The sequence below is a fragment of the Anas acuta genome, chromosome 5 (genome assembly GCF_963932015.1).
Source record: "Anas acuta chromosome 5, bAnaAcu1.1, whole genome shotgun sequence".
Lineage (NCBI taxonomy): Eukaryota > Metazoa > Chordata > Aves > Anseriformes > Anatidae > Anas > Anas acuta.
The window spans coordinates 48,431,289-48,442,484 of NC_088983.1; the positions used below are offsets into that span (position 1 = coordinate 48,431,289).

Genomic DNA, 11,196 nt, shown 5'->3' on the forward strand with positions numbered 1-11,196 from the left:
TGTAATAATATGATTTCATCTGTGTAGAAACACTCTTCATTGTACTATGATTCAGTCAGACCACTACAATTACTTGATCATTTGTGCACAAACAAGTAATCCCTGTATTTTGCCATCTCAGAAATTCCTTGCAGTTTCTTTCTTTTCTTAATCCTTATATAGCTATTTCCGTATTATAAATTCTTTTGAACAGCAACTTTCCCCTCTGTCTCTGAAAGTCATCTAACATCTGTATGGAATAATAATGAAAAAAGAAAAAAAAAAGTTTTAACAATCTCAAGCAGATCTACCTAACTCTACTTGAGACTTTAAAACACAGCTTTATTTTTTTAAGGAATTGGGAAAAAAAAAAAAAGCAATATCCCTCACCTTTCCATCAATAAGACATTTCTTAAAATAATCTTGAACATAACTACAGCAATAGTTCACTTAAAGGAAAAAAAGGGAGGAGGGGATGACATCACTTTTGAATGAATAAGAAAAGGCCATGAAAATAATTAATAGCTATACTGTATGTTGACATATTTAATGTACAGGACTTGATTTCCTTATCTACTGGATTTTCATTATAATATCTAGCAGTAGTGTCACTGAACCTAGTGGCAACAAAATATTTTATTAACATGCTACGCACAAAACACACACTTGGGATAAAGTCTATGTAATTCTTATAGATGCTCTCTTAAAGCAAGTTAAGCATAAGGAAGATGAATAGAGCAGTCGTGTTACGCAAGGATTAAATATCGAGCAAGAACCCAACTTGACTTTTAGAGTCCTAAAAGTGAATCACAGTGAAACCAGTTAAGCAACTTCTTTATGACAGAGCAAACATATATGATTAGTAGATCATCAGTTAAGGGTTCTGTATGTCAGAAGTTCTTAAGAAATTATTATCTTCAAAGAAATGCAGTACTTACAGCTTTGGAAGGAGAATCATCTCCACTACCCCATTTCCACATAGTTTCAAGATAGCTATGAAAAACAAATGAAACAATACATTAGTAGATGTCAGTGACTCAGGTAACTTTAATTAACTGGTCCTTCTCTCAGGGTATTTCAAAGCAAAATACTCAATTCTAACTTTAAGCGTTTGTTAACAGCTCCATCACGTTACTAGCTGCTGAGAAATAATGTAATTATGTATAAAATATGCATGTTATGCCTTTTCTAAAGACTTGTTGTTAGTAAAATGTCAATACTATCAAAAAAAAATCCAAGAAAGTATTTAAAATTTAAATGCCATAAGTATTACTCAGCATAGTTGCTATTTCCATATATAAATAAAAGATACGAGCCACTTAAAGTTCACTAATATTTAACCTGACTTTAAACATTCTGCCTGCAACTGCAATGTGACAGGGATTATATCAATGCATATTTCTATAAAACCCTACACAATGACTGAAAGCCTTAAAGAACACCATACTGCATTAATTGCCATGACTGCTTTCATCAGAAAAATGACATGAGTGTTGTAACCCGAGGTCACTGATCAGCATATTAAATGCTAGCATCTAAACCTCCAGGCAAACAAGCATTCCTTGCTTCTTCTGCTCTGAACCAAGCACCACGTATTTCTAAATGGTACCAATGTACCAGACATACCTGTAATTACAGCCTCAGACCATGGAAAGCTGCAGTCTCACAATAAACACAAGTACGGGCTCTAACACAGCTGTAAGAAGCAAAATCCTACTACCAAGTAGGTAGAAGGCAGCTCTAAGGATAAGAACAATACTGAACAATAGCGACAAGCTTGGCTGAGAAAAAAATGGACAAAGTCTTTAAAATAGCCAATAAAGTAAATACCAAACTGTGTCAAGGAGATGCACATTAAGAGCAGACTAATGTATATTGCTCTGCCTCTGTATAATAATTCCAAAGAGCAGCATGAAGTAAGAAGCAAAGCTGTACTTCAGTAATTTTCACTCTCAACTAGCAACATCCAGAGGAAAATAATCCGTCCTTTCTAATCTGTATTACATACTTTTGAAATACGTATGCACAGATCAGTCAGTGGTAATGATTTTGGAAAAGAGTTTATTATAAACGTTAGCACATAGCTTTCCTTAAAAGGTATGCAGAATGATAGCAGAGACTGCTTTTAAAGATGGTTATATTTTCAATGCTAAAAGCAGGAATCACAGAGTGCACTCTGTGGCCTATGTTATCTACAAAGGTCAAAATGGATTACGCTAAGAATCTTTTCTAACATTAAAATCAACAAGCAAGCAAGCTGCGGGCTTGGGGACAGGAATTATACAACTTAGAAGTAAAAACCCCACCCATAACTCCTCCAGAGCTGTAACATCAAATCTGCTCTCTGCAAAAAGCTCATTTCCAGACACATTAAAGGGTTACCCATGTACAAAGTGGAATAAAATGACTCACTAGATGTAATCACAGCGCATTTCCATTTTACTAATGGCTATTTTAGCTCATTTACAGCTTTGACTGATGCAATCACTTTTGGTCACTTCACGTGCCAGCATTCCTACCTGAATACCTCAACTGCTACCTTCTGATGTGTTTTTGTTTATACAAGGGATAGTAAATATTGACAAGCTTTCCAAATCAAGCTGGGAAACAAAACTGAACAGACTTCCCTTAGCCAGCATAAAGTCAACCAATGATGATTTTTCGGTTTTTTATACAGACAGCCAATTCGAGCACCAAAGACGGCAAAGCTGCAATTGGAACGCTCAACACAGTCCCTTCTGTAATACATACACCATAGATGTTTGTTCATTGTCCTTTGTATTATAAAACAAAGAGTTTTATTTGAGGAGCAGGTGTTGCGAAGGTTTCCTGCTGAAGTAAGGAGCTGTATAATGCTTAGCTAGACACTATGAAAATTCCATTGCTTAATGTAACAAAAAAAGAATCCTCTCCCCTTCCCTCCTTCTGCATCTCAGTAGCCTCTTTTGTTCAGAAAACACAGCTGCAAAGTTCATGTAACCATTTTCTGATAAGTTGTTAAACTAGTGTATCAACACCCTGCCTTCCTGTCTCACGCTGGGCCAACATGACCAAATAAAGAAAGAAGTTGAACCACAACGCCGAGGAAGACTACGGCCTTCATCTTCACGACCACCAGAGGGACAGAGACGACCCCCTAGCAACAGTGCGCGCAGTCGCAGAATACACCAAGATGTGCTGCGTAATCCTGAAATCACCAAGATATAAAAAGGGACCCTGGGGGGGGGTAAGGTGCGCGCCGTTGGCGGAGCCGAGACTCCCCGGCCGCCCAGCGCTGTTTTGCTTGCTGTTGCTTACTCAATAAATTCCTTTCTATTATTAATGCAATGCTCTCTGAAAATTAATTAAGAGGGAGCTTATAACAAATTTGGTGCCGTGACTCGGATGAAGGCAATCTGATTGAAAGACCTTCGGAGGGGGCGCCCCGCTGATTTCAGCGGCCTTCGCTAGGACTACTTTCATTCAAATCCTTCACCGACGAACCCTAAATTCGGCAGCAAGCAAATAAAGCCGGCAACCCCTAGTAATCTTTGTGCACGAAGACCGAACGAAGACTCAGGAGTGAGTAAGTATAGGCCGGTGATCCGTTCGGTTGGGGTTGGGTATCCTGGAGCGTAGCGTTGTGAGACGTCCAATTGCGGACGAAGCGAGTGCGGACCCCTCGGTAGTGCGGTTCCCACATCCCGCGAGGGACTGGGCCACGAAAAGGGGGAAGCGATTTGTGTGTGTGTGTGTGAAGGCGCTCCAGAAGATGGGACAGAAGAAGAGTAAGCCTTCTGGTCCCATGGGCAGGGTAACGTCTGATGTTAGGTTACCCTGGGATTAATGATTAAAAATTGGGAGGATTCCCCTTTTAGGCGGGGAAGGAATAAAGTAAAAATGATACATTATTGTGTTGAAGTTTGGGGTGGTAAACAGATTTGAGGAGACCACCTTTACTGGCCTGTATTTGGGTCCTTTGAAGATTGGGTTTGCCAGGCCCTAAATATCTATGTAAACTCAAAGGAACCTTTTAGTTTGGAAGAAAGTGAATATGCACATTTGTGGATCAGCTCGGAAACTCGAGCCAATTTATATCCTCTAAAAGAAAAAGGAGGGGATGGGAGGCACAAGCAAAACCGAGAATTAGGGACCCCAGCCCCACTGCCTCCCTATATTTCACCACCACCACCTGCAGCCCCTCCGACTCCCGGGCTTCCTAATCCGCAACCCCAGGGAGACTTTGATAGCAACTCTGACTCTAGCGTTCAGGGACCAGTGACTAGGAATATGTGGCCGTCCCCATTAACTCCGGGGACGTCCGAGATTTTAAGAAAGAGACAGGAGGAGGGTAAGTGAGCTTTAATGGCAACTGGCACAATGTTTCCAGCTGCTGAGGAATAATTGTAACTGGAATAATAACTGTACATTGTATATTGTATATATAAAAGCCCGGGCATTTTTGTTAAAGTGTTCTTTTATACCTGTGTTAATATGTAAATATGAAAATATAAGAACTGCCATTGAGGTGTATGTTTAAGGGAACAAAATTTTCCCAGGCATATTATCGGCTCATCAGGTTTAAATGTTCCCAGTGTAATTGTCTACAGGCAGTTAATTTACAGTGGTCTGATTTTACTTGTGTATCTATATATTGTGGATTTTGGAGGGATTGGGATTGACTAGTAAAGAGCTTCTAGGAAAACGGTGGAATATTAACCACTGCAGATTACAATAGGAAAAGTTCAAAGCAAAGAAATCCCGAGGAAAAGCCCCCTAGGATGTATACTAACACATTGAAGGGATATAGTGGGGTAAGAGGGTACAGAGAGTAAAAGAACCCTTATCAAATATTGTAATCAGTGGTGGCCACTTATAAACTAGAGGATGGAGCGGAGTGGCCCCTAAATGGAAGTATTAATTATAACACCATATTACGGTCAATGTTGTTTTTGTGGAAAGAAGGAAAACAGGATGAAATGTTGTATATTGATGTTGTTTCAGCATCTTGGAGGGAAAAGGTACGGAATTAAGTTGGCCCCTGACTGAGCCTTTGATGTCGGCATTAGAAAAGTAAAGGCTAGAGAAAGATAAAGGACGTGTTAAAAGGTTTGTTGAAAGTGTTAAAGGTATTCGAAGTTGAATGAGCAGGGAAAGGTGATGTAGGCATTATCTAAGTAACAGTCTAGAAGTTTTGGTATATTTGCATATTTGCTGTGGTGTTTGTTCAGTTTCCCAAGCATCGGGGAGGGGGGAACAGTCTGCTCCACCAGGGGCCTCTCCAGCGGCCGCAGGGGGGCTTCAGCTCCAGCGCCTGAAGCGCCTCCTCCCCCTCCTTCTGCACTGACTTTGGTGTCTGCGGGGGGGTTTCTCGCTCTCCCAACTGCTGTTACTTGTAAAGTATCAGGGATTAAATTAACTAATGAAACCCTAAACGTGATGGGGGTAGAAGGGACTGGGATAACAGTGCCACTTTTGGGGGATACCAAGCTGAGACTAGGGGATAAAATGATCACTGGGCAATTATTGTATATATCCAAGGCAGAGACTAACTTGTTGGGAAGGGATTTGATGATTAAATTGGGCATTCAACTAGTAAAATGTTAGACTGGAATAACAGTGTTATTAATGGAGTGCTCTCTGGCCCTGAGAGCAAACATACATGGATATTCACCTCTGACTGGAAAGACCCTGAAATGGGGGCGAAAGCAACAATATAGATGGACAATTTTACCTCAGAGGTTTACAAGGCCACCTATCTATTTGGGTAAATTCTAAAAAAAATATTTTGGAGCAATTACAACTTCCCAAGGAGGTATTAATGTTACAAATATGTGGATCATTTTAAGGAAAATCGATACTCTCTGATGGGAGAGAAATGCTGAATAAAGTGATAATGAGGCAAATATTAACTGTTTTACATCAGAAGAGTCATTGGGAGGTGCAAGCAATGTGTGATGTTGTTCTAAGAAAGCATGTCTGTGTAGGAATATATACTTTAGAGAAGCACACATGCAGAGGATGTACTATATGTCAAAAGGTAAATAAAAAGGCCTTCTGTAACCTATCTAGAGGGGGACGGGAGCCAGGGCTTTGACCTTTCCAAAGTATACAGGTAGACTTTACTGAGTTACTTGTTTGTCCTAATTGACCACGTGACTGAATGGGTGTAAAGCTTTACTGCAAGGATTAAAGCAGGACTTAGAGATTGAGTGGGATTTTCACAGCCCCTGGCACCCCTCCTCTTCTGGAAAGGAAGAGTGAATGAATGGTGAAATTAAGAAACAACTAACAAAACTTGTGCTGGAAACTAAGGCTTCTTGGGTAAAATGCTTACCCCTTGCACTGTTAAACATATGGACACAGCCCAGAACTGATGTAGGAATTTCTCCTTTTGAAATGCTATATGGTATACCCTATGACTTGGAATTGCCACTTGATCACCCTCAATTCTAATTAAGACTTGGAAAGAGACTGCTTTAACACCACGATGGGGAAGGCCCCTATGTTGTTTTGCTTACCACAGAAACGGCTGTTCGAACAGCGGAGAAGGGGTGGACTCATGCCAGCCGTGTGAAAGGACCAGTCTACGAGGATAAGTGGGAAATAGCACCAGGACCTGAGGACCTGAAACTGACACTGAAACGGACTCGATAAGTATTGTGTGCTGGCTGTGTATTGTGGGAGTGGGTGGAAACCCTATTTATCATCTCTTTGAAACAGGTGCGGGCAATTCCTCAGATTCCCCTGAAGAATACTGCTGCTGCCGAGAAGAATCGATACCTCGTAGTTCGCTGCAACCGAACTGACGAGCGAGGCAGAGGAGTAAAATGGTGGGGAAGCACTAAAGAGGCTGGGCAAGGCCTGGTCAAAGCACCTTGAGAGATGGGTTTTAATCACCTCCTACAATACATTGGGGTCATTATTACCAGCCTGATAAACCATGGATCTGCTCACCCCCATCAGCCTTACAAGTGGAGTTTAATAAGGTGGGAAGATCAAACCATCCTCGGAACTGTCACTATAGCCGGTGCACCGAGTTTCCAAACTACTCTATGTGAAATAATAACTACTGATGGTTCGTGCAGGAATGTATCAAGTTACTATTTTTGCCCAAGTTCTAACCCAGGAAGGAGCTACTGCAATTTTCCAAATGCTTACTTCTGTGCTTATTGGGGATGTGAGACCATTGCTTCAGATTGGATTCCCGGGGCTGGTCGAGACAAATTTTTGCAAGTGGAATATGGGCCCTATGGGTGTAAAAGGCTTAGGAATTGTAACTTTTTGTATCTTAATGTAACTAATCCAAACGACCAGGCCTGGCTACTGGGAAAAACATGGGGTGTAAGATATTACGAAAACGGGTTTGACAGGGGAGGGCTCATACTAATAAAGAAGGAGGTTGCTGGTAAGCCCCAGGCGGTAGGACCAAATGAGGTATTATCAAGAAATGTTCAGAGAATCCAGCCTGCAGAAAATGCTACAGTGCCAACCTTCAGCAGCCTTTTGAGCTCAGACGTAGCTGAAAATGATAACATAGCTGAGAGTAACATATGGGAGGTCATGAATGCCAGCTACCAACTATTAAACAAAACAAACCCAAATATGACAGAGCATTGCTGGTTATGTTTTAGTATAAGGCCCCCATATTATGATGCTATAGGGGACCTTGGGGAGCTCACCCGCACAAACGAGAGCAACCCCCTACAATGCAACTGGGGTAAAGAGATAGGGGTAACACTAACACAAGTCACTGGGAGTGGTAGATGTGTGGGCACGGTTCCTGGGGGGAAGCGCCACCTATGTAATATCACGGAGAATGGAAAACAATCAGCTGAATGGTTAATCCCGGCTAACAACGCCAGGTGGGTTTGCTCATCAGTAGGTGTGACTCCTTGTCTATCGCTAAAAGTCTTTAATGCGTCTCATGATTTCTGTGTACAGGTAATAATTATACCAAGGATTTTATACCATTCTGAGGATTATATGTATGCTCAGCACACGGCAGCAAATTATCATTTGGAAAAAAGGGAACCGATCACAGCTTTAACTCTGGCCACTTTAATAATCTTGGGAGGGGCAGGGGTCAGTACTGGAGTTGCTTCATTGGTCAAGCAAAATCAAGAGTTCACCTCTTTACGCATTGCTGTGGATGAGGACCTGACCCGGATTGAACAATCTATCTCAGCCCTGGAAAAATCTGTCAGGTCACTCTCAGAGGTAGTGCTACAAAATCGTAGAGGATTAGATTTGGTATTTCTACAACAGGGCGGGTTGTGTGTAACCCTGAAAGAAGAATGTTGCATGTATGCTGACCATACTGGAGTGGTAAGGGATACCATGGCCAAGCTCAGGGAAGGATTGGAGAAGAGAAAACGGGAATATGAAGACCGGCAGAACTGGTATGAATCTTGGTTTAATTATTCACCTTGGCTTACTACCTTACTGTCAACTATAGCAGGACCTTTATTGTTATTAATAGCAGCGCTAACTTTCGGGCCATGTATTTTTAATAAACTGATTGCAATTGTAAAAGGTCGTTTAGAAGCGGCACATCTAATGCTTATACGTGCCAAATATGAGCCAGTAAGTACTAACGAAGAAATCGAGAAAACATTAGTTCTTAGTAGTCAAGCATTGCAGAGATTCAATGAACAAAATGAGTAACTAAAAGAAAAAGGAGGGATTGTAATACATACACCATAGATGTTTGTTCATTGTCCTTTGTATTATAAAACAAAGAGTTTTATTTGAGGAGCAGGTGTTGCGAAGGTTTCCTGCTGAAGTAAGGAGCTGTATAATGCTTAGCTAGACACTATGAAAATTCCATTGCTTAATGTAACAAAAAAAGAATCCTCTCCCCTTCCCTCCTTCTGCATCTCAGTAGCCTCTTTTGTTCAGAAAACACAGCTGCAAAGTTCATGTAACCATTTTCTGATAAGTTGTTAAACTAGTGTATCAACACCCTGCCTTCCTGTCTCACGCTGGGCCAACATGACCAAATAAAGAAAGAAGTTGAACCACAACGCCGAGGAAGACTACGGCCTTCATCTTCACGACCACCAGAGGGACAGAGACGACCCCCTAGCAACAGTGCGCGCAGTCGCAGAATACACCAAGATGTGCTGCGTAATCCTGAAATCACCAAGATATAAAAAGGGACCCTGGGGGGGGGTAAGGTGCGCGCCGTTGGCGGAGCCGAGACTCCCCGGCCGCCCAGCGCTGTTTTGCTTGCTGTTGCTTACTCAATAAATTCCTTTCTATTATTAATGCAATGCTCTCTGAAAATTAATTAAGAGGGAGCTTATAACACCTTCTGCTTGCAGGATCGCCTAAACAGAATTTAACCAAGTTGCCTATCATCATTTTCCTTCCTTTGGCAGCCTACTTCCTGAACATAGCACTACCAGTTATCTTTGGCAGCCTACTTCCTGAACATCGCACTACCAGTTATCAAGTATAAGAGAAGCAGGGAATCCAAATCCTCTGTGACTATATTCTCTGGGAAGTTTTTGCTGTGACAGATCATTTGTCTTTCCCTGGTAAGTTCATATTGCTTGTCCTCAATTTCAATGTCCCACACCATTTCATAGCTGCCAGTGTATCTCATCCCACTCTTCATCTTGCATATCCCGCTGTGTTGATAATCATTCTTTGCCATGCACTATACATTCATTTCCCTTGATCTCTTCTTCACTGAAGAACAACAGGCAGGATACTTGTACCCTACACAAATTCCAGGAGATAAAACAAAGGACTGCTGAATTTTACAAAACCAGCTACTCCTGATGCTTAAAGCACAGCTGAGGTTTCAGCTCTTAGCACAACAGGATGCAACCAAAGAGGAGAGTCCCATTGGCAGCTTTGGCTTCATATTCTTCCATTCTCTTTGTCCAGCTCTAGCTGCAGCCAAATCCAGCTATAAAAAAAATACTAACCATGTATTCACCTGGATAGCTTCCAAGCCTGCTTGCTTCCCTGAGTCAGGCAAACACAGCGCCTACCACAAGAGGCAATCAGGGGCGCACAACAGCAGACGGGGACACATTTCAGCAGCAGGTCATACTTAGGTGGTCAAAGAACCCCCATAGCTTGAGAGTTAACAATCTACAGGGAATCTACAGGGTAGACTACCGAAACGTGACGTTACAAACACCTCCTCAGATGATTAGGAATGCTGACAAACAGTCCCCTGACTTCCACAGAACTACACACATTTGCCTAACCTTCCCCACGTCTGTTCAAAGTCATTCTGGTATAATAGCTTCAAAGAGCACTCATTTGAGGTCTCACTACAAAGGTGCTACAGAAGGTCTTTTCCCTCTTCTCTTGCAGAAAGACTGTATTAGGAAACAGGCAGCATCCTCTCCTCTTACTGCCAAGGGATGTAATGGTAGCCCCCATGCTCTTCTTTTAACAGGGCAGCAGTAAAAAGGCTCCCAATAGCAGTATGTGAAAACTTAGGCAAGTGTTTTATTACTTTAGATGTATTTCCTAGAATGACTTTGTGCTTTAAACATGGACACTGAAAGAAAAGCGTTTTCAGGTATGTTTCCTCACTGCAACTGCACATTTCGCATTTACCCATAGATCTGCCTACGCGATGGCCTGCCAGGACATCAACCCTCCTGCCGAACCAAGAGAATTTAACATTTATAAAGCTGTTGTGCAAATAACGCAGCTATTTCTCAACAACATCACACTTTCCCCTAGAAACCAATCCCCCTGCTGGGCCCAACACCCTCGCCTCCTGCAGGAATTGGCCTCCATCATCAGAGACAGAAAGCAGCAGCACAGGGCCTGCAGCAAAGGGCAGGTGCAATGGGGCAGGTGCAGTGGGGTGGGCTGCAGCCACCTCCCGGCCCCTTTTTATCGGGGTCCCCGCTTTGCCATGGGACCTCCGGGGACGCGGTGCCGGGAGCAGGCAGCCGGGGCCCCCTCCCCGCCCCAGCCACCCCCGGAGGCTGCAGCCGGGGCTGCGGGGCCGGCTTCGGGCCCAGCGCCGCCGCCACCACCCCGCAGAGCCGGGCGGGCCCCGCGTCCCCCCGCAGCCAGCGGGGAGGCGGCGCCGTGCGGCCCCACTCACCTGCCGGGGGGCGGCCGGGCCGGGCCGGGCCGGGCTCAGCCGCCGCCGCTGCCTCCGCCTCCTCCTCCGCCGCCGCCTCGGCAGCTCCCCCGGGCTCGGCAGCGCGGCCCGGCCCAGCCCAGCGCCAGGCGGCTCCGGCAGCGCCACCGGGC

General features: G+C 43.5%; 1 protein-coding gene across 6 annotated transcripts in view; it reads right to left on the minus strand.

The window, feature by feature from the left end:
- The window catches only part of LOC137857728 (golgin subfamily B member 1-like), a 51,735-nt gene extending 40,539 nt beyond the window's left edge, over nt 1-11,196 (minus strand). For 4 of the 6 annotated variants that reach the window (XM_068684614.1, XM_068684613.1, XM_068684612.1 and 1 more), the window contains exons 1-2: nt 11,045-11,196; nt 918-972 (exon numbers count right to left, since the gene is read on the minus strand). In XM_068684614.1, the coding sequence (XP_068540715.1) occupies nt 918-959 (42 nt within the window). In that variant the 5' untranslated portion in view covers nt 960-972; nt 11,045-11,196. The remainder of the gene's footprint in view (nt 1-917; nt 973-11,044) is intronic. The other 2 variants (XM_068684617.1, XM_068684615.1) reach the window with 1 other exon arrangement.